The sequence below is a fragment of the Eurosta solidaginis genome, chromosome 3, assembly GCF_040869045.1.
Source record: "Eurosta solidaginis isolate ZX-2024a chromosome 3, ASM4086904v1, whole genome shotgun sequence".
Taxonomy (NCBI): domain Eukaryota; kingdom Metazoa; phylum Arthropoda; class Insecta; order Diptera; family Tephritidae; genus Eurosta; species Eurosta solidaginis.
The window spans coordinates 11,296,095-11,322,790 of NC_090321.1; the positions used below are offsets into that span (position 1 = coordinate 11,296,095).

The window sequence follows — 26,696 nt, forward strand, 5'->3', positions numbered from 1 at the left end:
ATATTGGTTAAATTTTGTCGGCCTGTGTTATTTTCATAATAAGAGGTGTTTTGCTTTGGTAATAAACACAAACGCCGCAGATATAACTAAAAGTGTCTGAGCACAGGCAATAGCATGTTCGCATTTGTTGGAAATACAGATCCAGATACAGGAAACGTGATCAAATGCCTAATTTTCATTACTGATAAACAACAAAGCACGTGATAAAGTATTCGGGTTTATGTAATTATGTTTTTGTGAGTTGTAACATTATTGGGGTGTTTTATATAAATGTTATGTCAAAATATTTGACAATATTAAAAAGAAAAATTAAATAAAATTTAATTAAATGAAATTAAAATAAAGTAAAATAAAATAAAAAGTAATTTTTTTTTTATGGTGTGTTCAATTTATACTTATTATTAAGAATTCATAAGCTTGACACCGGCTTCTAATAATTGAATATTCAATTATTATGTTTTTCTAAGAGAAACTGAAACGTTACGAAATTGCCTGATGATGATTACGTAGCGGTTTTCGAAATGGTTCCATCGCAATAAGCCAGTAAATGTTTCTTTCTTTCTTTTCAGTTTCTCTTAGAAAACATAATAATTGAATATTCAATTATTATAAGCCGGTGTTAAGCTCATGAATTCTTAATAATAAAAAGTAAAATGAATTAAATTAAAATAAAAAAAGTAAAATCAATAAAATAAGAATAGTAAAGTCAGAGAGCGAAATAAGAGAGAAGAAAGGAAAGGAAAGGAATAAAAAATAAAAGAAAGAAAGGAAAGATTATGGTGTATTATTGTTCTATGTGGTGTGCAGAGGTTGAATTTCAACCACTGGGCGAACTCTAGTTTTATAAAAATCTGATTGTGATTAGAAACCGATTTAGCTTGGTTCAGGCAGTCATTGCTATTATTGGACCCTTTCAGCGAACACAAATGCTGATCAATCGCTGAGTGATAATCTTCTGTACGCACCGTTGAGTATTTTTGATCCTCTCAACGGTTGGGATTATACGTCCAATTACTGAGCATAATTTTTGTATTTGCGAAAAAATAAATGTCCCGACCTTTAACCTCAAACACCTTAAGACTCTAACACGCGATTGGGGATGACTTTTAATGCCACCTTTACAATGCCAAAATAAAGGCATATGCAAGTTTCTAGCTTCATATTTCAAATTCTGAAACTCCCTTTGGTTTTTACCTAAAGTTACCGGCCTAGGAAGGGATTTTTTGGACTAAAGCAGAGCAAAATAAAATAAGTACAACGAAAATAGTTTCACATTATTAATTTAGCACCGAATGTTCAGAGATTTCACCCAAATGTTTTATTGAACTCGGCGAACTGGAGAACAACGATTCTTTTTTCTTTAGAATAAAAACCACAAAACACACCATCGATAGTTTTCGATAAGAGTAAAGAACTATTGATAGTATTCGATTGTGTCCATAAAAACAAACCATCGATTGTACTATCGCATTCTAATGGTTTCTGCTAGAAATACTTTTTTAACTGCCAAGAATTTTATTTTAAACACACTTATATTAGCTTCACTTGTCTGTTTGTAACTCTCTAGGCTAGGCGCGCAATGAGACCCATCTAGAATAAGAGATCAGCTATTAAGAGCCATCGGAAAACAAATAAAAAATACAATCAAGAAATGTTCAAGAAAAATTTCGTCTGCAACCATAGTACAGGTTTACAAGTATGATATGTATGAGAAGGAAACAATTCCTTTCTCTTTCTAACACACTACAGTTTGGCACTTCGGTCAGTGTCAAACTATTGTGGAACTCAGTGGAACCTGCGTGGAACATGCATTTGCCACTGAACGAAATGTCAAAATTACCGGGGTTGCTGTAGTGGAAAGCGACACAGGGAAACAAAAAAATGGAGCGGAATATCAGATATGGGTTGCTGCGATGGTAAATTTTTTTGAACGAATTTAGTATGAAAATGTAGTGCACCTATATGGGTCCTACAGAAAATTATACAAGTCTTGAATTGGGGTATCTGATAACGTGTAGTTATACCAGTATTAAGAATACAAACGCGGGTACTAAGTTTTTCTACCCATTCAAAAGTTCTCCCCGAAAAACAGTTTGCACCCAGGGCGACTGCAATAACCCGTCCAAAAATGTGGAAAGAGAAATGAAACGACGCGTTTTGTCCTGTTATCAATAGTCCAAAGAGAAAAAGTATTAGAATTGTTGGATGCGAGGCAAAAACGCGTCTATTAATACCTCCCCCGACGGTTTTGGTCGTGTTTTAGCAATCGTCCCCGGTAATAAAGTATCACATTTTGTCCAAAATATAAGGATTTTAAAGAGAGATGTAATTAAGTGCTCGTTTGAAAGTAAATAAGGATATTTCTTTGCAATTTTACAATAAAAATTTTACGCAGTTTTCGATAGCAGCTACTACATTTTTTTTGGTCCTAAGAAGTACAACAGTGCCAAATAGCATCCACAAAAAAAAAAAAACGAACAAGAACAAGCATTTCATCAGGTCAGCGTGGCTGTCTATGTGCGTGCTGCTACATATCCTACTTGTAGACCTATACAATGTATGCAACTCTCAAGAATTTTCTTCTACTACTATTTTGTAATGACTTTTAGAAATAATTGATTCAACTTGTAAATCAACACATGCGCTACCACATACATTAGGGCGGGTCAAATTGTATGGGGGAAAAAAACTTCAGGTGCACATCCAGTTTCTGAATCTATGGGTCATATTGAGTAATATTGTCCATGAGACCATAGGTCTGAAATGAATTTCGAGCCTCCCTAATTTTGTTAGAAAATTTTATATCCCAATCCGAATCCGAATTTGACATTTATATTCATGTATTTTATTTGTGACAGCCGCTATTCGGATTGGGATATAACATTTTCTAACAAAATTAGGGAGGTTCGAAATTCATTTCAATATTACTCAGAACGACCCATAGACTCAGAAACTGGATGTGCCTTTTCAACAATAGATTTGACCCACCCTAACAACAACAACCCACCCTAACATACATATATTCATTGTATTCGAATAACAGATCTTCACTATGTAATATTTAAGATGAAAATGCTAAATATCCATAAAACCCATTCCTTGAATATAACCTACTGGTTTAGAAACGCGAACAGATAACGTATAACAATTAAAACTGTTGGAGAAAGATTGCTTAGGAAATTTCGTATAGCTTTTATGATGTCCTCTTTTGTATGTATTCCTGTAAATATAAATTGTTGGATTGTGTATATCAATATAAAATAAATAAAAATTATAAATAATTACCTGCTATGGACACAAAATGCTCGAAGTAAACTATAGGAAATAGCGGTTCTCGCAATTCTCGTAAATACAACTTTAAAACTCCTGCAACTGAATTAATATCGGATGCATCATTTGTATCAGCCAGTGGATCCTCTCCTCTTTCGAAAGCTTCTCGAAAATTAGAAATTTCCACCTGCGATCCCGAAACTCTAAATATTCCTTGATGGTGCAAGCCTTAGTAGAAAAAAAGAGTTCAATATAGAATAAGTAAAGCATCGTTCAATCTAAATCTGTACGCGCTGCAATTACGCCTACAGACTCATTTTTAGAGGAAACAAAAAAAAACTATCCTATATTAATGGCCGTTAAAATCTTTATAACATAGTTCTTGAACGTAGAAGAGTTCAAAACATAAGGCTGCTACCTAAGTTTACGCTAACAAGCGATATGTTGGACAATATTATGCATTTATCTCTGATAGATAAATCGAAGGAGTTCTTCTTTCAGACCTCTAGAGAAACTGTTCTAAAATTAACGGCGAGTATTAAGAAAAGTTTCCGTATTTTCGCACGCTGAAGGAAAAAATAAGCTATTCTAAAGAAATATAACCTTATGTGCAAACAGACTTAGAGTGAACATGAGCGGTACCACGCATAGGGCCTTAATAGATTCAGCTATCAATAACCAGTGTTAGCTGTCGTTCTTTTCGGTAAATATTTTCTTTGGCTGACAGACGCTAATACTCGTTCAAATATGTCGGAAAAGCTGCCAAATTCTTTAGCGGAAATTAAAAATTTAAAAGACCCACACATGACCCCGGTCCCGACAGTTGTTTAAAAACGGAAAAAGTTTAGACCTGAAAATTGTAAAACTTATTTTTTCCGATTATTTAATTGAATTTTCTTAAATTGTTTGTTTCTTAAAAGTTACTCCGATTTCGCTGTTCTGAAGGAAAAATTGCGGAAGTTTTAATTGAGGTTTTGTTTTAGTTGGCTTGAGTCAACTGAAGAGAATATTTGCCGTCTTTCAGTGAGTTTTACAGCTCCGTCTCACGCTCAATTCTCACGGGAATGCTCTGGATCATTGAGAGACTTGAAAAGTCGTGAAATTTTCGCACACGTGATAGGAGGATGTCGCCGCTGTTTTTCATTTAACTCATACGGCGAAAGACTAAGCAGCGACATCTATTTTTGAAAAAGTAGGGTTATTAAAGGCAGCGTTGCCAAACTAAAAATAGGTAATTAACAAATTATCTGGCTCACAAATTGAACCACACTTCTATCTGGATTTATCTGGTTCAAATCATTGTTGTTGCATTTACATGCAAAATTATTTATCTGGCTCAGGATTTTGCCACCGGATGATAGCTATTGTGTAGTGATAATTTTAGTAAATACAGTTATCCCACTAACAAAACATTTTCAAGTGTTTTATTTAAAAGCAGCCTTTTAAGCGGAACAAAATAAAACAATGCTTTATACTAACGGCCGAAAACAAAAAATCGTATGTATTTAATTAGCGAGCTTTGCTCATATTGCTTTATACAATGGTTTTTGTAATTGATATTAGAGAAAAATTGTAAGTTTCAAACGGCGATGGTTACTAGGACATGTTTCTGAATTTCACTTCTTCATCAGCTAGCTTTTCGGGAGCTGAGCGTTGAACTCGAATCTCCAACATTCATATCAGTGCCAGCCTTTTAGCTGCTAAGCCATATGAATGTCCCGTTGTTCGCTGTACAATTGGTCTCTAAGAGTTGCCTTTTTGTTTATATTCCTTTTGATCACCATGTAGACACATACACTCTGTATGTAGTTTATTCCTAATGGTGTGGATATGATTTTTAGGCGCGCTTTTGAAAGCTTAGTAACATTTGTCCGGATTTTTACAGTATTTGTTTTTAATACTTCCGCTGTTACTATTATATCAATATGATCATATGTATTTAATTAGCGAGCTTTGCTCATATTGCTTTATACAATGGTTTTTGTAATTAATATTAGAGAAAAATTGTAAGTTTACAAACGGCGATGGTTACTAGGACATGTTTCTGAATTTCACTTCTTCATCAGCTAGCTTTTCGGGAGCTGAGCGTTGAACTCGAATATCCAACATTCATATCAGTGCAAGCCTTTTAGCTGCTAAGCCATATGAATGTCCCGTTCTTCGCTGTACAATTGGTCTCTAAGAGTTGCCTTTTTGTTTATATTCCTTTTGATCACCATGTAGACACATACACTCTGTATGTAGTTTATTCCTAATGGTGTGGATATGATTTTTAGGCGCGCTTTTGAAACTTACAATTTTTCTCTAATATCAATTACAAAAACAATTGTATAAAGCAATATGAGCAAAGCTCGCTAATTAAATACATATGATCATATTGATATAATAGTAACAGCGGAAGTATTAAAAACAAATACAGTAAAACTTCGAACAAATGTTACTAATGATGAGCTACTTGGGGGGTAGAGCGCAGCGTGTTAAGGTTGGATCGGAAATATCTGACATTAGGCCATTGCTTGCTGGTGTACCCCAAGGTTCTATATTGGGACCGCTATTATTTTGTCTATTTATAAATGACATCTTTAGCTCCTGCCAGCATGCGCAGATACATGCCTACGCAGATGATATTCAGATCTATATGTCAGCGATGCAGGGGCAAGCCTCTGAACTTTGTGCCAAGTTTAACAGTGACCTGTCATCCTTATCCCATTGGGCATCTACGAATCTCCTTGCTCTTAACAGTGCTAAATTGTATGTACTTCCCATTTCAAAAAAGCATATTAACTTTCAGGATCTACCAAATCTTTACATTAATGTTAACTGTCTGAAATATGTTTCTAAAGCGACGAATCTGGGCTTCGTCATAAATTCTAATCTGTCCTGTGTTGATCACGTTAATTCTGTCATCAGTAAAGTTTACTATACCCTACGAAACTTAAGAGTATTGGCGGCCTTTACCCCGCTAGAAATAAGAAGAAAGCTGGCTATACAATTAATATTGCCAAGTATTTGTTATGCGGAATGTGTATACAGCAAACTAGATTCCAAGTCTGCACACAAAATTGATGTAGCCTTCAATCATGTAACGCGATATATTTTTGGCTTAGCAAGATTTGACCATGTATCTGAATGGAGGACTCGTTTGTTGGGTTGTGAGGTCTCTGATTACCTTAGAGCGAGGAACTGCATTTTCCTTTATCGTATTATGGCAGATAAAGTGCCCAGTTACTTATATAACAAGTTGACTCTTTCGCAGTCTGCTCGCATATGTGACATAATTTTACCAAACTACAACTATTTGAACTCTGCAAGGCTATTCTTTGTCAATGCTATCCGCATATGGAACTCCATCCCGAACTCAATTCGCAATAGCTTAAGTAAAAGCAACTTTAAGAATGTTATATATTCGTTCTTTCGTCAATGAATGTCTTGATTTGAAACTGAGTTTACCTACATATCTTCTAGTCAATTATTATTATTATTATCTTAAGTATTCTGGTACCCAACTAGCAATTCTGTTTCCGAAAATGGCTTACTGTATATTTAGATATAACCGATTTTAATACTAAGTTCGTTTTTATTTTCCTAATTATTTTTCCTAAGCGTTCGTAAGCGTTGGGAGCGAATATTTGCTAACGTTAAACTTTTCTTTTTTTTTTTTTTTGCTTTATGAATTGTAGTGAGCATATTCTGTTATGAATCTGTTTTGGTTTCCATCATATATTATTTTATATACCTTAAATATGTTAGGTTAATGTGTTAAATTTAAAACTTGAATGTTTTATTATTATCCTGTCATTTAATGTCTGTTGTACTATAAAAGATCATAAATGATCTTATTGTACTAATAAATATTTCTTTTAATAAATGAAATGAAATGTCCTAGTAACCATCGCCGTTTGTAAACTTACAATATTTCACTAATATCAATTACAAAAAATCTTATTTTTAATTTCTAAATTGCATGATGTTGTTGTTGTTGTAGCGATAAGTACACTCCCCGAAGGCCTTTGGGAGTGCTATCGAGTTGATGGTCCTTTGCCGGATGCAAATGCGGTACGCTCCGGTACCAAGCCCGACCATCTCGGGAACGATTTGTTATGACCACATGCGACCATCTAGGCCATCCCATAGCACATGATTAAGTGGACCCGAACTAAAAACTTGGCAAGGTTCAATGTGGTTGTATTAAATTGTTCCCGAGATGGTCCAATTAGTGCTCTAATGGTGTTTATTACCGGAACGTGTCGGATTTATATCCGGCAAACGACCATCAACATTAAATGAGGGTTACTCCCCATTAGGGAGAGAAACGAAATGCTAACCAAACAGTTCCCGTTGAATACCCAGAAACCTGGGCATTCCAACAGACATCTCATTGATGAGCCAACACCGCCCAGGGGCTTAAGGAGTCATCTCCGTAAGCATTATGAGGAAATACGGCACCTGAGAACACAGCCGTATGAAGCCAAAAAACACAAGCAGGTTCTCAGTGAACTCCACAAGCAGGAGTCGGACCTCTATGCCAGGAATTGCCCGGTGAATCCTGTACTCAAAGAACAATACCCTAAACTTGCAAAAGAGGAACGCACACTCCATAGGGAAAAGCGAGTCACTCTGGCTCAACTTCGGTCTGGATACTGTAACAGGTTAAACTCTTACCTATCCAGAATCAACCCCGACATACAAAATATATGTCCTGCAAGTAACGTGTCCCCACATGACATCAACCATCTCTTTAATTGTAATGTGGAACCAACGCCTCTAACACAGCAAGTTTCCTTGGACTCCCGTTAGAGGATATTGTTTTTTTTTTTGGGTTTGGTTGAATGGCACGGACGCTAGTCCATAACGCCAGGTTGTATGTCGGATGGTTCTTTTTTCAGATTGTTGTATATGTAATTTTAGCTCCACTAATACACAATGGTAGTACCAAGGTGGCCAGAACCATGTGTAGCAGCTTGCAATTTGGTATTAAATATTATAATTGTTCGTATTTTCAATTAGGGTTGGTTTTTACTTGGCACCACGCCATGTTATATTCAATTTGATTTAATGGTTTACTCCAAGTACGATAAATTTTAAGTTTTTCAACTATTTTTAATAATTTTTTGTCATTTCGATTCCCTCACTATCCGCCATTTTGTTCTCAACCGCATGAAAAGCGTACTTTTATAGCACGCGGTTGAGTTGTGGGGAAACGAACTTGACGCCGTTACAACACGAAGTGTTAGAGGATATTGATGACAATTTGTGATCGGTCACACCTATTGGATGGGGCGAAACACTGCTCCAACAACAACAACAACCGTCAACATCGATAACCCTCCCCAAAACTCCCCAGGACTGCCTTTATCGCTACCACAACGATAATCTTGTTCCGAGTACATAGCTTTTTAGTGAGGAGGACTAGTAGATTTTCAGATATCGAGTACCAGACGGTTTAGGAACAACACTGTTGCTGAATCGTTCACGCTTATTCTCTTCAAGCCACTTTCGATCAACTCGCTTCAAAACGTGCATATACCAGAAATGTATATACAACCATATATATATGGCATTGCGGCATTCAAACACTAGTGCACTACTGGTAAAGTGGCCCTGTGATTGGTGCCGCGGGGTGCACTGTAATTAATTTCTCACTAACAATCTATTGCTTTCTTTCACGCAATGTGGCACTGAAAGATTCACAATTATTTTCGGAGAACAGAAAAGCAAGTAGAAGAGATGACGGAGACAGTTCGGCGTTGTCTGGCTAGGAATCGGCACCAAACGCAATAGTCCCCAACGCCATTTGGTTGTTGTTAAAACACAACAGCAAAAGGATCTCTCATTCCTAAAGATAATGTGGACATTTCTAAAACTTATAATTTAGTATATAAAGCAAGTAAAGGCGTCTAAGTTCGGGTGCAACCGAACATTATATACTCAGCGTGTGCTTCAATCGTACATTTCATTTCAGATAAATTAGTTGTCTACATAACACGTGGCACCGCTCGTTTAAAAAAAATGTCTCCCCATTTCCTCTTACAATAAAACTTGATAAGTGAAATATCATTGATTCAAAACTATTTTTTGCTAAGTTATAGCTTATTATTATTTTCGTCTACGACCCTTTTAAAATTCTTTTATATAAAAGTGGGAGTGGTCCTTAACCGATCTCGTCCATTTTTTCTAGAAATATTTCCTGCTATAAGGAAAATATGTGTACATAATTTTGTTACGATCCGTTAATTTTCTTCGAGTTATGGCTCCCCAAAACATAGAAAATTGCTTAGTCATAAAAGGGGCGGCGCCACGCCCATTTGTTTAAATTTGAAGTTATTCCTATATATTGTTATAAATCTACTTGGGAAATGAAATACCATTGATATAAAGCTCTTTTTTGCAAAGATGTAGCTTATTTTATTCGTCCACGACTCTTTTAAAAATCTTTCATATAACAGTGGGCGTGGTCCTTAACCGATTTCGTTAATTTTTTTTCAAAGCATTACTTATAGTAAAGGTAACCTCTGCCGAATTTTGTTACGACAGGTTTAACGATTTATTATTTATGATTAATAATATTTGTAAAATTGATTTTATCACAAGTGGGCGGTGCCACACCCATTTAAATTTTTTTTTTTATTTTTTATCAAGAGTCTCAGTATCAGTCCACACGTCAAATTTCAACATTCTAGGTGTATTATTTACTAAATAATCAGGTTTTTTGTGTTTCCAAAATCTTATATATATAAAAAGTGGGCGTGATTATCATACGATTTCGCTCATTTTCAATACCAATCTATTCGGGGTCCAGATAAGCTCGTGTACCAAATTTGGTGAAGATATCTCAATATTTACTCAAGGTATCGTGTTAACGGACAGACGGATGGACGGACATGGCTCAATCAATTTTTTTTTTTTGATACTGATGATTTTGATATATGGAAGTCTATATCTACCTCGATTCCTTTATACCTGTACAACCCACTGTTATCCAATCAAAGTTAATACACTCTGTGTGCAAAGCACGCTGAGTATAAAAATTGCTTAGTAGTACCACAGTAGTCTTTGAATATCAAACAAGCGCTACGTTTATATTTATTATAACTACCGTATAAGTTAATAACGCGAATACAACTTCGCATTACTAGTGGCACTTCTTCGCCCGTGAACTCCAAATATTCTTCCAATGAACCACCAAATAGTTTAGGTTGCCCAGAAATATTAACACGCCCAATTCTTTTACGGCTTGATGCTATTCCTTTTGCATGTGAAGGTAAGTTACTTGCATTGTCTTTAACTAAAACGTTTCGTAAAAACTCTGCTTTTGCGCTTAAACGAGCTATGCGCGATGTGCCACTTATATACTCTCGAATTTTCTATATAAATGAAAATTTATGAATGCTTTTACTTATTTAATCGTTTTGTATTAATCTCAAACTCACCATAATGTAATAATCCTCGATGTCTTGTTTCTCAGCTTTTAATTTAGGTGTTATATTGCAAATTGGCGATTTAAGTAAATACTGTTTACCCTCTGTAAAAATATCGCTGGTATCGTTATCTTTATTATTATAATGTTCTAAAAGTTTTGTTTCAGCTGTCTCCAGTGACTTCCAAACCTCATCGCATTCAATGCGAAGGTCCCTTAATCGCTGACTTAATGTTTCTAATCGTTGTTCCATATCTAAATGTAATTCTTTTTTAATCTCCATTTCAATATTATCAGATTGTTCCTGTTGGCATTGCAATTCTAAGCGTTTTGGAATCATGAATGCAGCATGATGATGTTCCAAAAATTTTTGTTTATCCGCTCGGCAATCTATGGAGTGTATTAAATGTGAGAGATTGTCGGCTTGCTGAAGGATTGCTCTAGAACGTCCTTGATCTGCCGATACATGCATTAAAATTGCCTTTGATATCATTGATCCAAAACCAAGATCCATACACTAAAATAAATAAAATAAAATAATATGTTTGCTGCAAAACTGAATGTTTCTTAGAATGTGATATGGCTTACATCAATTAAATCGCATAAATCTTCTACAAAATATTTGTGTATAGTAGTATTTGAGGCTTCCAGACATAATTCGTATTCAGTTTTAGCTTTAAGAGCTTTCAGTCTTGCATCTTTATATTTAGTATCTCTCTAGAATGGTAAAATTAATGAAATTTTATTTTCGTATAGCAGATGGTGATCGTAATTTTTTTACCTTAATAATTTCCTTTTCAGTAAGTTTATACTTTTTGTTACGTTCTAATTTCTCTTTCACAATTGTTTGTTCTAGTTTTTTTCGCTGTGCTTCTGCTGTAACCAATTTGATTTTCGCTGATTTACACTCACTCTACGAAAAGAATTTTATATATGCATTTGTAAACATATAAATTTATATATACATATACATATATATATATATTCACATAATAAAATGGCAATTCTGTGACTTGATGTTAAAGTAACCCAATTTTATTACATGTGAAATTGTGGATATCGGGATATCCGGATGTTTGACTTAATCACGTCATAACAGCTGTAGCGATTCTTGATATGTGTTTTTGAAAATGAGGTAGAGGTCCCATTGCCCATGAAAACATTAACTTTAAATTAACATTTGCTATTTATAAATTCAACATCGAGGTTCTTCCCTCAGAATTTTTTATTTCTATTTCCAGGATCATTTCAAAATTGTTTTTGAATCATTAAGGAGATATCTATCGGGCTTTTCGAGATTGTTTTCGGGACCTTTAGGTCTTATTTTTGGAAGATTTTGGGATTAATGAGGAAACTGTTTTCGAAATCATTTCAAACCAATTGGGAGCTGTTTTGAGAATATTTCCGTTTAAACTGCAGACTATCTCGGGATCGATGCCGAATGTTTTTTCGGATTCATTTCATGGCTATTTTGGAAAGATTTGAGAATCTATTAGGCACCGTTACGACATCATTTCGGAATTGATTTTATTGATTGGTGTTCACACGGCGTTGTTCTCCATATGAATTTAGGACTACTTCGGGACTTAATCTGGTTCAATTTGGGACTACCGCTCCAATAAATTTGGCAACACATCGGGATTGGTTCAGATCAATTTCGAAATAATTTGAGATGACTTCGGATTGTTTTCATTATTGTTTAAACAATATTTTGTTTAAAAACCCAAATGACCCGGTTAAAGCGTCTATAACAGTTGATCAATGAATTAATGTTTTTTTTTTAAATTATACTTACCTCATATCTTTGATATGTTTTCATAGTCATGTGTAGTTCTTGTAGGAGTCGTTGTATATCTTCATGAATTTCATAACCTATTAACTTGCACTTTGCAAAAAGAGGTAAAATTAACAGTATTTATTAATGTTTAGATAAACGATCACAGATATTAAGTCAGAAGTAAACCAATTTAGTTCTGCTTTTTGAAGTTCGCCAAAAAGAATAACCCCCTTATTGCGAGTGTCGATCCGAATAAAATCGACTACTTGTAGATTCCAAATCTTTATTTTATTATTTTATAATTGAATATTACTCAGCGGTCGACTATCTAATTAACTATTGGCTCATTATATTTCAAGACACCCAGTCCGCGCAGGACATAATTTTTGATTTAAATGAAATTTTAATCTTGTTCTTTGGTCAAAATAATGAAACACGTGTTTTTTTTTTGCCTCAAAAAAATTTTTTTTTCGGATTTATCGGCAATTGAATTCGATAAAATGCAATCGATATTTTATTCACCTATTTTTTCATCTGTCAATAACTTTGTCAAAAATTAACCGATTCTCATGATTTTTTCTTTGAAATGTTCGCTATTACTTTTAATTTTATATAAACTTATAAACAATTGCACATAGTTTAAAAAAAAGTTTTTTTTTAGTATTTAGTAAAAATTTATGACTTTTTTTTCAAAAATTAGTATTTCAAAAAACCGTTATTTTATTAATTTTTATTTTTTTTGTTTAAACGTTTTCTATATCGAGTGAGCAGTTTATATTCCAACTTGGGTTAATATCCATTAGTCAAAACTCGTTGTTTTCGAATATGAATTTTTGGATATTAAACTTTTTTTCGCCATATATTTATGCAATACAAAATTAAACAAAAATAATAATAATAACGGTTTTTTGAAATATTAATTTAAAAAAAAAAAGTCATAAATTTTTACTAAATACTAAAAAAAAAAATGTTTTTTAAACTGTATGCTATTGTTTATAAATTTATAAAAGTAAAGGTAATAACAAACATTTCAAAGAAAAAATCATGAGAATCGGTTAATTTTTGACAAAGTTGTTGACAGTTGAAGAAATAGGTGAATAAAATATCGATTGCATTTTATCGAATTCAATTGCCGATAAATCCGAAAACAAATTTTTTTGAGGCAAAAAAAAAACACGTGTTTCACTATTTTAACCAAAGAACAAGATATTAAAATTTCATAGAAATCAAAAATCATGTCCTGCGCGGACCGGGTGTCTTGAAATGGAATGAGCCTATTTAATTTCGACTAAGAATACGACATATAAGACATAGTATTAAAGTAAATAAGAATTTTACCTTCTTGTATATACGTTGAACATCTTCAATTGTAGTTTGTAAACTGGCAACTATACTTATGGAATATAAGTCTGCTAATATGGCATGATCCTTTGAAAGAGATTGCGTTTCTTTTACCAAATGCTGCCAGCAAGCAAATGTTGAAAATATGGGCCAATGATCTCTTCTAAAGAAAGTTTAAATTTAAATCAAAGATAAATTGAAAAAAGCAAAAAATTGTATTATCGCTGATACTTCAAATCGTTCTATTGCAGTTTTATGTGTTGGGACGCCCGCTACAGTGTAAATTTCATTTTATGTCTTTCTTTATTTAGACGGTTTAAGGATTCTAATTCTAAAATATATCTATACAAGAAATCAGCCATCAAACGCAATTGTCAGAACTGACTTGGAGCGTTTTGCAAATTAAAAAAGAAGCTTTGCGCAAACGCCCCACTAGATGGGCGGGCGGATAAGATCAAGAGTATCATGTAAACAAAACTGAAAAACTGCGGAGTCTGAGTAGACAGGCCGATGCCGATATAGTAAGATTTTTCAAGGTTTAATATGGCCATATAAATCGTTCCCAAGATGGTCGGGTTAGCACCTTAATGGTGCTGTGTTACCGGAGCGTACCGGATCTGTATCCGGCAAAGGACCATCACATTGATCACTCCCTAAAGCCTTGGGGGAGCAACCTTATCGCTACAACAACAACAACAACAACAGTCAGCTTAAAACACTTAAATATATATTCAACCAATTAAAAAAAGGCTTGCCGCTATTTTACGGGAAGATGTGTACAGAAATTTGTGCTTTTGCAATTTCCTATTTCTGGTTTGTAACTATTCCCAATTTCCGGACGAAATCAGAATTAATTCCGAAGAAATAGCCAACTTTGTTCCGAATACCAGTAAAGCTGATTTAGGAGTGCAAAATAAGAGGGCAAAATTTTTTCAAAGAAAATAAAGCAGCATGCTTCATAAATCTGAGAAGTCTTAGGATCTTCCTATGTACAGCGTGTAATCTTATTCAAATGCTGTCAAATTCCATACAATATTTAATAAATTTTGAAGAAACTTTCATTTGCATCGCGGGAAAGTGTATTGTTCACTAATATTCATAAATGATATACATAAATATATACTTCTGTTTCTGTTCCTTATGTTTTAATAGCAATCCGCGAGCAAATTTTTCTAGACTTTTGCTGTAGTCAAGCTCTAACTCGCCACGACGACGGAAAAAATCCTGTATTTCTTGTATCAATCCGATTTGTGATTCCACTCTGCTATCTAGACATCGCAGTTGTTCGTTAAGCTGTTGGCGAATACCTTAAAACATAATAAATATAAATATGTATTGATTTACAACATGATAGCATGTAGTACATATCTGTTAAAGATATTTAAAACTTACTACTAAACATAACGATCTTTCTGGTGGAGCCGACACGTTTCATTGGACTTTTTATGTCCTGCTCCTTTTCGGACATCATCCTATGATCGACAGAAACTAAAAAAAGTCATGTTGTAATTTTGAGAAATGTATATGTATGTTTGTGTGCCTAAAAAATTTTAAATTAAATAAAAGCAAAGATAATTCCAATGGTGACTTAATAACATACATATGCACATTTTTATATTATAAGCTATAAATTGACCATCCTGCCAAGGCTCGAACCTGTTATCTTGAAATTGATTTCGCGATGTAAGCACTGCTGGAAAATATTATATTACTCGTTTCGAAATCAGAGCATAAATCCTTCAACACCGAACCATTTGTTTACAACATTTTTAAAATGGCAAAATAAAGCGATAGGACCATAATGGTTTTATCCCCAGCGGGTAAGGGGGCTTAGAATATACCCGCGGCAGGTATGCCTGTCGTAAGAGGCGAATAAAATATCAAATTTATTTAAGGGGTTGTATAGCGCAACCCTTCCAAGGTGATGCCAGCGCAAAATATAGCTTCCCCAACCCTATTGTCAACCTCATCTACCTGTTACTTTAACAGCCGAGGCTCTGGCGATCCCAATTTCTTCATGGATCTAGGGGGTGGGAGGGCGATATGGCCTAGGTTTCATGTGGTCATACCAAATCGTTCCCGAGATGTTTGTTGTTGTTGTTGTTGTAGTGGTAAGGTTGCTCCCAGAAGGCTTTGCGGAGAGTTATCGATGTGATGGTCCTTTGCCGGATACAGATCCGGTACGCTCCGGTAACACAGCACCATTAAGGTGCTAGCCCGACCATCTCGGGAAGATTAATATGGCCACATTAAACCTTCAGGCCATCTCTCCCTCCCCACCCCCAAGTTCCATGAGGAGCTTGGGGTCGCCAGAGCCTCATCTGTTAGTGAAACAGGATTCGCCGCGGCTAGGTGAGGTTGACAATTGGGTTTGGAGAAGCTGTATATTGCGCTAGCAACCTGAAGGGTTGCGCTACACAGCCACTTGCATCTGGTATTTTAGTCGCCTCTTACGACAGGCATACCTACCCCGGGTATATTCTGACCCATTAACCCGCTGGGCGATTCCCGAGATGGTCAGGCTGGTGTCTTAATGGTGCTTGTTACCGGAACGTACCGGATCTGCATCCGGCAAAGGACCATCAACATCGATAGCACTCCCCAATGCCTTTGGGGAGTATCCTTATCGCTACAACAACAATAATGGTTTATGTATGATTTCCACAAAATGTAAGGCGCGATAACCTCCGAAGAAATTTTAGGCCGAGCTTCTCTTCCAATTTGCGTCGTGCTCCTCTTGTTTTTCCCTACAAATTGGCCGGAAGGGACCTACATGTTTTATGCGGACTCCGAACGGCATCTGCAAGGCAGATGAGTTCTCGCTGAGAGCTTTCCATGGCAGAAATACACTCGGAACGCTTGCAAAACACTGCCGAGGAGCGACCCTGCTTAGAAAAATTTTCTTCCAATTGAAAAGCATTATTTCTAAAATTTTGATGTTGCTTTGCCGGGGTGTGAACCCTGGGCATACGGTGTGGTAGGCGGAGCACGCTACCATCACGCCACGGTGGCCGCCTTTAATATAATATAAAACAACAAGATTTTATGTGAAGCCATGTTGTGAGATTCAGAGTTCACCACGACATTTCTATGAATGTCTCAGCAGGATAACGAGCCCAAACTAATAAACCAACGAGGAAAACCAGCAAAGGACTCGTTCTGATAAACACACATTTGAGCTGACCACTACAGCCGTCCCACCTAAATATTACAGATAATGGATGTGTAGTTATTAACGTCACTCTCCAACTCAGATAATCGAGCAATAAAAGGTACCCTCAAGCTCCGACTAAGGACGCATCCCTGCCGATTCCTGTCAGAAACTAGGGGATCAGTCACAGCTCAGGAGGCAGAAATATTTATAGACACCCGACTAAGTTGCGCCCTTTAATCGAGCAACTTAAAACAATTTCTATGTATAGTTAAGTGGAATTTCAAGCAATAAAATAACTGACGTGAGTTAAGGGAAGCAATGTTGTTGTTGTTGTAGCGATAAGGTTGCTTCCCGAAGGCTTTGGGGAGTGTTATCGATGTGATGGTCCTTTGCCGGATACAGATCCGGTACGCTCCGGTACCACAGCACCATAAAATTGCTAGCCCGAACATCTCGGGAACGATTTATGTGGCCACATTAAAACTTCAGGCCATCCCCTCCCTCCCTACCACCAAGTTCCATGAGGAGCTTGGGGTCGCCAGAGCGTCGAAACAAGATTCGCCGCGGATAGGTGAGGTTGACAATTGGGTTTGGAGAAGCTATATATTGCGCTGGCAACCTGAAGGGTTACGCTACACACCCCTTGAATCTGGTATTTTAGTCGCCTCTTACGACAGGCATACCTACCGCGGGTATATTCTGACCTCCTTACCCGCTGGGGGCAGGGATGCAATGTCTCCTGGCTCTATTTTAAGTCAGATCCATAGTAGAACACACCAACAAATTTTTGGGACAATGGTTCAGACTATGAATTTTATTGATATATCAATATAAAGCCTACAATTATACCTATTCTATTTATTTGAATCCATACGTTCCTTATTTTTTTTTTTTTTATTTATACGATTTTGATAGTGCGTGTATCCATTTCAAGTCACATCAGTGTATATTGATAAAGTGATCAGCCCAGTCTAACATACATTACATAAATTAAATTAATATATTCTTAAATAGGTAATAGTCTAGTTGAGGGGTCGACTGCTAATACGCTACCAAAAATATTGAGAGAGGTGTCAAAAGACGCGTATTAATCTCGAGAACAATAATCCGATGGCGGAAAAGAAAAATTTTATCCATGTCCGGAGATATTTGCAGTTGAAGTTGGCGATTTCCATGTGGTTGTTGTTGTGTTAGTACCCCCAAAAAAAATTGTGCATCACCGCGGCGGTAGCCACGGTTACACCACACACCCGGACTTGGCATGGCGTAGCCCAGGGTTATTTTTTATAAGCGCGGCCGAAGGCCGCCAACGTAGAAAGGTGTTCTGCGCAAAAATACTATGGATCCGACCCCCGGTTTCGGAGGTACCCGCGGGTCTTTTTTCGGTTTTTCGTTAATATCTTTTGAACGCGTTAAAATTTTTATTTTCCGCCTTCGGATTATTAATACTGATGTCAAGACGCGTCGTTTGACACCTCTCTCGATGTTTATTGACGCGTATTAGCAGTCGACCCCTCAACTAGACTATTACCCTTAAATATCCCAATTGAGTTTCAATAAGCAATTCTAATTAGTTTAAATTTCAGTATGGGTCCTTAACAAAACCCAACCCGAAAGGAAAATGCATATACATACGTACATATATACATACAATGCAACATATGTAATATTTATGTATCTTAATTTATTACATACATAAAGGACTGGCGTGTTTAAGAAATTCGCTGCTGCTAAGAAATCTTATGGAATATTATCTGGATGGGTCCAACTTATAAAAGTACAATAACCAATAAATAAATAAATTAATATAACACATTGGGTACCCAAAAGTTTATTTAATTGCTAAATACATATGTATATATATGTTTCATCAAATTACTTTTCTTAGTTGGCAGCTCTACTTAAGACATACACACGAAATTATTTCACTTTATTCCAATCTTTTACTTAAATGAATGGTAATGTTCTACAATAGAGGCGAGGTTTACTGCTAATACACGTCCAAAAATGTTGTAGACTTTTACCAAATAAGTTAGAGCAGTTGATCCAAAATACATTTTCAATATCTAGATTATTTTATGAAATCTTTCACCAACACCAACACCAGCACTTCAAAATATACAACAAAGGAAAGGAACAAAATGTAAACAATTTCAAACCGGTCTAGTCGGAAATGAGATCCGACTGAAACATGAGTTGGGGCAATAAAAAATGCACAAATTTTACTAATTCTTTTACTGAATTTTAAAGTAAAAAGTTTTAAAATTATTAAGTGTTTCGAATACACTTACGAATTTTAGGAATATGTATGCGCTACCGAACTGTCACAATTCGATTGTTCTTTTGATTGCCCGAGCTAGCCCAAAAGGATGAGTGAATAAAAACATAAAGGCCTCGTCATCGGTTGTTGATGCAGCACGTGAATTGACACCTGAGTAGATTACGTGTATTTGCATGCAGAGAAACAAATAGCGGATCACCAGAGCCATCTGACATGCAAAAAAAGCCAACTTGTAATGGCCGAGCCACAATGAAGTTTTTCATATAGATGCGTTGAACGCAATTTATGCATGTTAGTAACATCGCCACAATCACCCAAGATGCTGCATTTGAAAATATAAACGAAGGTCAGACTTGACAATTGAAGTTTATTTCGCCTTGCCCACTCACATACAAAATTTTACGAAAACTGTTATAAACATTTTCACTGTAAAAGAAAAATACTTGCTAATATATTTTGTGTCCTATTTGTTAAATTGCAGTTTTGCATAGTGAAAAATGTTAATAACCTCTAACGGGAGTCCAAGGAAACTTGCTGTTTCAACAGGGGTGGACCATAATGACAGGGGTGTTAGAGGCGTTGGTTCCACATTACAATGCAAAAAGAATTAAACAAGGGTGAATCCAGTACTCAAAGAACAGTACCCAAAACTTGCGGAAGAGGAACGCATACTCCCCAGGGAAACGCGAGTTACTCTAGCTCAACTTCGATCTGGATACTGTAACAGGTTAAACTCTTACCTCTCCAGAATCAGCCCCGACATACAAAATGTATGCCCCGCTTGCAATGTGTACCTACATGACACCAAATGTCGAATTCTTCTTATGCTTTGCTATATAATAAGATTTAAAAAAAAATGTTTTTGAACTTAATTTGGTAAATAAAATTATGTTAACGGACGCCCAAACGTAAACAAATGCAGGGTTGCATGAAACAAAAATTGAATGAATTCATAAGTTGGCTGTCTTCGAGCAAAGGCATCGGGATTTCGGGATTTGAAAATGACATTCCCGGGATTCCGGAATTTCTCGGGATTAGCCAGAGACGATTACCTTTGAATTTTGGTTAAAAGATATGTAACGCATAGAAATATAAATAGGTTAACAATTCACAACAGCTGTCGACTGCTAATGCGCATCCAAAAATATCGGGGTGGATGAAAATCCACCTGTCTTGACCTCGTCAACAATAATAATAAGGTCGAAAAGAAAATTTTTAAATGTCAGGAGATATTTGCAGTTTAAGTTAACAATTTTCATGTGGTTGTTGTAATTTTGTTGTATACCGGGGGAGAAAAAATGTGTAACACGGGATTTTGCACGAATTTAATTCTGATCACACACCATTGGTATACCGGTCGGAACTCGTCGTTTAACAGCTCTCCCGATATTTTTGGATGCATAACAGCAGTGGACTCCTATTGTAAATTATTGCCATGAGTAGTTTTTTATTAGAAAACTTTCTGTTTCCTTTGAAGTGGGATCGTTGAAATTTTGGGCGTCTTATTAAGGTACAGGCGACCTCCGTGGTGTGGTGGTAACTCCGTCTACCACACCGAAGATCGTGGGTTCAACTCCCGGTCAAAGCAACATCGCAAATTTAGAAAAGTTTTTTTCAATTTGAAAAAAGATGTTCTAAGCGAGCCGGGGGGCGACAAACACTCCGAATGTATTTCTGCCATGAAAAGCTTCTCAGTAAAAATTCATCTGCGTTGCAGATATCGTTCGGAGTCGGCATAAAACATGGGACCTACATGTCACCAGCCAATTTGTAAGGAAAATTTAAAGGACGCAAATTGGAAGAGAAGCTCGGCCTAAATTCTCTTCGGAGGTTATCGCGCCTTACATTTATTTATTTTTATTTTACGAAGGCTATACTTTACCAGGAAAAGTGGATGTCCTGTGTTTCAGTTTGAAACTAAAAAAAAATGACCAATTAAAGATATTTAAATTTGCAGTACGAAATCCCCGAATTTTTGTTAATGCAATCCCGGGCTTTCGGGATGGAAAAATGGTTCGGGGTGCCCTGTATTCGGAATCGGCATTCACGGCACTCAATGCCTCACTACCAACTCTGTTGCTTGCAACTATCGCACACCCGTTTACGCCATTCAATTTTCAAATATCGCCTATGATATTGATCAATGTAAAGTGCTTTTAAGGGCCAATATATTCGACACTTAAGACCACGGCCTTATAAAAATGTATGTTATAATGCGTGATAGAAAGAAATACCAGAGGCAGAAAGTCGTGAGTGTGAGTAGCTAGAGGGAAATAATAACCAAAAATGTTACCAAAACTTCCTCAAAAAAGGTTAGGTGTTCTTCCTTTGCTTTTCCTTGTAGATTTAGAGTCGTAAACTGTCTGCAAAAAGATTCCACCAACTCTTGGCACGATTCCAAGCGCACATCTCAAGTATTTCGGATCGCCCACAGCTCCCAAGTGCTGAACTATTCTTAATACTGACTGCACTTTCCTTAAATCTGTTTTTCTTACCCATGTATTTGGGCTGCTGCCTACTCACTCAGCTCAATTACCCAATGACTCCCACCTATCCGTGGTAGACTTATCGCATTGGACGCTATTGGCTTGCGTTACTTGTGACCCTTGGTCAATTGTGTTTATACTTACTGCACATAGCATCATCATCATTAATTGGAGTTTATCGCCCAGGCTCTAGACGATATAGGGTGTTGCGTAGCAAGTTAAGACAGTCTTTCTTGTTTGAAGATAATGGACGCCATTTGGAAGCGCCAAGGGAAAACAAATGGTTTTTCCAGCTGTTCGCAGACTCATACCTCTCATCTCTGACTAATATAGAGAAATTTGTTTTGGTCAAGAGAGAACATCATTTTCATTGGCACAAATGAATATATGTTCCATTTCTAGGTTGACACTGTTTTCGGTGTTAATGAGGGTTCCCAAATAGACGAAGCTTTACAGTTTCGATTTTACAATCGTCAAGAGAAACTTGGCTGCCAAGGCCCGAAGTGACGATTATTTCTTTAATTACTGCCAGCACTGTGTTATGTCCCTCTTCACCGCATCACCCACCTTTTTCGACTCTTAATTCAGGCCAGCGAAAGTAGTAGTAGGTTAGGTTAGGTTGCAAGAGCTGAGCTGAACACTATGGTAACAGCTCACTACTTAGGCCACCAATGGGCCCATTGTAATATCCTATACGGTCTCAAAGAGGACCCATACCCTGCCTAAAAAGGGTCAAACCACTTCGCGGAATTTATATATTTTGCTAGAGCTTTGACTTCATAACTAGAGACCACAGCAAGGTCATGTAGAAAAGGTTTACCAAGTATGGCCAACCTACGCCTACTAAGCGCTGGACACTAACAGAGAAGGTGCTGGACACTCTCCTCCTCTTCTGTACATCTGCAGCTGCGACAATAGTCGAAGGTCATTTCCCCCATCCTAGCACCATGCGTGCCTATTAAACAATGCCCTGTTAGAACCCTTATCAGGGATGATAGAACTGATTTGTTTAAAATCAGAAGCGCTCTTTATCGCCCCTTGTCATATGAGGCCCAGGTTAGCCTGGATGTCTCACACGATGATATGGCTGACCATCGTCCATTTGCATTTCTTATAGTGCTTGTGTTCATACGAAGCCTGAAAGTGGCCATGGGTATACCTACCGAAACATTTCCCGGAAGGATATGGTCGGTGGTGCCTCTTCTGGCCAGCTCGTCTGCTCTGCAGTTGCCTTCAATATCCCTGTGCCCAGATACCCATATAAAGCTGATACTGAAGTGCTGAGCCATCTCGTTAAGATATCGGCGGCATTCAGTGACCGACTTTGCGTTATCGACGAATGATTCCAGGGCCTTTAATGTGGCCTGGCTGTCTGAGAATATAAACACCCATTTTCCATCCTTAGGCATAGACTCGAGATGATTCACAGCCCTGTGTATTGCCAGCATTTCCGCTTGGTAAAAACTACAGTGATCTGGTAGGCGAAAAGAGACCTCTAGACCCAGATCCGGTGAAAAGAGGCCTGCTCCCACCTTCCCGTTAAGCTTAGAACCATCCGTGAATATGTTGATGGCCCCCGGTACCGTATATTGTCTGGTATACCAGTCTTGTCGCGATGGAAAGTAGTAGTAAGTAAAGTATAAAATCGAGATTTAATATTTGTTTGAAAATTTGAGATTTTTCAAGTAAACATCAAATTTAAAACCTTGTTTTATTTTTGAATGTAAATTTTGAACGAGTATTTGTTGAGTAAATGGGCAAATTATAGTCGCAGAAATTTATTGGCATCAAATCTTCCTAAAAGACAGTAAGTGAACTATGGGGTGGGTATCTACATTTTTACATTAATGTCCCCCACCCGGTTATGACGAAATATCAATAATCAAATACGGCGTTGAGTAGTTCGTAAGGCGCATACAACAGCTTCTTTGCAAAATATCTACCATCGACGGTTTTTACTACACTCCAAAAAGTCCGCGCAAAAAAAAAAAATTAACATACCTCTTCGCGAATTTTAAAGCTGCTCTCGACAGCACGAAAAGGACCTGCCTGTGTGCCGCTATGTCTGAATTTGGTCTCCTCGCAAAAATTATAGGGCAACATCATCACCTCAGTCAGAACTGGGTAGGACCTCTCCGATCCGTTCGAAGCTGAATGAGGTATCAGACAGGGTGACCCGCTATCATGCAATTTCTTTAATTTGATGCAGACGAAAATAATACATTCTGCAGAGCTAAACCTGCTTACTCCAAACTGGAAAAAGACGCGAAAAAGGTAGGTTTAATGGTGAATGAAATGCAGCGAAGAATCACTCTTGCAAATAATTACTACTATGGACTAGGTAGGCAATAAAAGTAAAGTAAATTTGTCTCTCGGCAAACGAAAGTTATGCTCTATGAGTCACTTATCAAACCCGTCCTGCTATATGAAGCAGAAGCATGGACCATGACAACATCAGATGAGGCGGCTTTGGGAGTGTTCGAGAGAAAAGTGTTTTGAAAGATCTACGGACCCCTACGCGTTGGTGACGACGAGTGCCGAAGAAAATTTAAGCTGTACGAACTTTACCCAGACATCAACATAGTTCAGCGAATTTGAGAACAGCGGCTACGCTGGCTAGGCCATGTTATGCGAATGAAAGATGATGCTCCGTTTATGAAAGTATTTTTTTCGGAACCCGCCTACTAAAGCAGAGGAAGAGGGTGGTCCCCACTCGGCTGGAAGGACCAGGTGGAAAGTTGTGTAAATTCCTTTGGTGTGACCAATTGCCACCAGTTCAACCAGCGAAGAAGCGACTGGCGCGCCTTGTTGTACGGCCATAAACGTTTAAACGGTTAACCGCCAATTAAGTAAGTAAGATAGATCCTCCAATGTTTTACTCTGGGCAAATATCATATACACTCAGAGAAAACCCCGTTCTAAAATCCAGCACCACCGGACTCAATTCAAGCTCTTCATATTCTTATTTTTTTGTTCTTGAAAAACGAACGACCTGTTCTTAAAACAACAACCTTGTTCTTGAACTGACACCATTTTCTTGAAAAGAGAAGGGCTGGTCTTAAATTACGAACAAGTGTTCTATTAATAAGAACGAATGTTCTTAAATTAAGTACAATGTTCTTAAAATAAGTTCAAGAAAAAAGAAACGGTACAATTCGTATGCACTATAATGTTAAATACAACATTTGGCTCGAGCTACTAAGCAGTTGTAGTGGCCCAGCGGCTATGATGTTGCGGTAGCGATCGTGTAGCGCGAGTTCGCTCACCGTCAAACTCTCAATTTTATTTTAAAATTTTTTTATGTTCTATTTTTTTAACTCTTATTTTTTGTTCAGTTCCATTCACATATGCAGAGGTAATTCTCAAACTTTTTATGAAATGTTTTAAGTATATACGCAGATTACGTCTCAATAAGAGAAATGAATGAAAAAATGCATAATATGCATTTTTTCTTAAATTTTTGAATTTTGATAAAAATTTGTTTGTTATAAATATTTTTTATTTATGATAAAAAAATTATTATTAATAAAAAATCAATAAGTACCTACCTATTGAAAAAAAAAAAAAAATCTTTCCATCCCACCAACGATCAAGCACAAACCGTTCTTGAATTGAGACCGTAAAATGTTAAATGGACCCCAAATCGTTCTCGAAGCTTGAGAATGAAAAATCTTAAATCAAGCTTGAAATGAGCACAGAAGTTTCACACATCAATACCAAACTGGTCATAAAATAAAAACGGTGTGCTTGGAAACACTGTTCTTAAAACAAGCCCATCGGTCACGAGTTAAGAAAAAACGTACATAACAGACTTTTGTCAACGAATGTTCTTAATTTTGAACTTGTTTCGTTCGTTTTAGAACGATTTTTTCTCTGTGTGTACATACATACATAATAGGGCTGTGAACTGCATCCGGATTTTTCAACTATCCAGATAAACCGGATATTCGAATAACCGGATAGCTAAGCACAAAATCCGGCTATCCGGATATCCAGAGACGTAAGCGGAAATCCGGATATCCGTATGTCCGGATACTGGAATATAAAAGTTGAATATCTGCATATCAGAACTGAACGAAGCAAACATCGAAAAATTATTCACAAAATATGTTTGTAGATTATTAAATTAATGTCAAAAATTAAAAAGCTGCAATGTTGCAAACTATGATGTAATAAAGCCAGGTGTTCTATGTAGTGACAGCTCATTCTGAAGACTCCCACATAATACGAATTATGAGGGAAAGGGGAAGAACAGAAGGGGCCGTTTTCTAAAATAGTATTAAATTTGATACTTTTTCGAATAAAAGCATTAAATCCTTGATGGTAACGAACATTTTTATCTTGATCTAAATATATTAAAGGCTAAAATTAAGAGTTTTGCAAGGAATTATATTATAAAAGGAATAACAGTTTCCGCCCCTGGTTATTAGAGTTTAAACTCTATCGCCCGGTTTTTCAGTGCGACTTTGAGTTAAATAGGGTTTAGCATTGTCACTTTGGCCCTTTAACTGAAAGGAACAGTAAAATTCTAATGTCTAGGGCCAAAAAAGTAAAGTTAGATTGAAAGTAGTTGTCTGCCGAAGCTGCCCAGCCCTGATCTAAAGTGAGATCGACTGTATTAATAGGAGTTTGTGTGTTATCTACAAAATAGTCTAAGAAGTTCAGTGACTTAATTTTTCAACTATTTTAGTTAAAAATTTTCGATTTATATATTTAAGTTGTCCTTTAAAATAATATTTACAATAATAATAAAAACAGATACACAAATACACATTAAGTGATTACATTTCGGTATATGATTTTGTTAGGAAAACATGTCTGTTGTAAACACAGTAAAAGATCCATACGAAGTCATTAGTTGGTCATATACTAAAATTGATTATTTTCCCTTCCTCTCACCACTATAATTTTGCATTCAATTTACGGTAATTGTTTACTTTAGGGTACTACTGCTAAAACTCTTCCGAAAA

At 36.5% G+C, this 26,696-nt stretch overlaps 1 protein-coding gene across 6 annotated transcripts in view; it reads right to left on the minus strand.

The window, feature by feature from the left end:
- The window catches only part of LOC137243258 (SLIT-ROBO Rho GTPase-activating protein 1-like), a 34,714-nt gene extending 15,414 nt beyond the window's left edge, over positions 1-19,300 (minus strand). Inside the window, exons 1-12 of one of the 6 annotated variants that reach the window (XM_067770761.1) lie at positions 18,984-19,244; positions 18,839-18,925; positions 15,198-15,293; positions 14,929-15,112; positions 13,803-13,968; positions 12,483-12,572; positions 11,469-11,600; positions 11,276-11,404; positions 10,701-11,204; positions 10,367-10,634; positions 3,286-3,498; positions 3,115-3,220 (exon numbers count right to left, since the gene is read on the minus strand). In XM_067770761.1, coding sequence (XP_067626862.1) covers positions 3,115-3,220; positions 3,286-3,498; positions 10,367-10,634; positions 10,701-11,204; positions 11,276-11,404; positions 11,469-11,600; positions 12,483-12,572; positions 13,803-13,968; positions 14,929-15,112; positions 15,198-15,276 — 1,871 coding nt within the window. In that variant the 5' untranslated portion in view covers positions 15,277-15,293; positions 18,839-18,925; positions 18,984-19,244. The other 5 variants (XM_067770764.1, XM_067770763.1, XM_067770760.1 and 2 more) reach the window with 5 other exon arrangements.
- Positions 19,301-26,696: the final 7,396 nt, after the last annotated feature.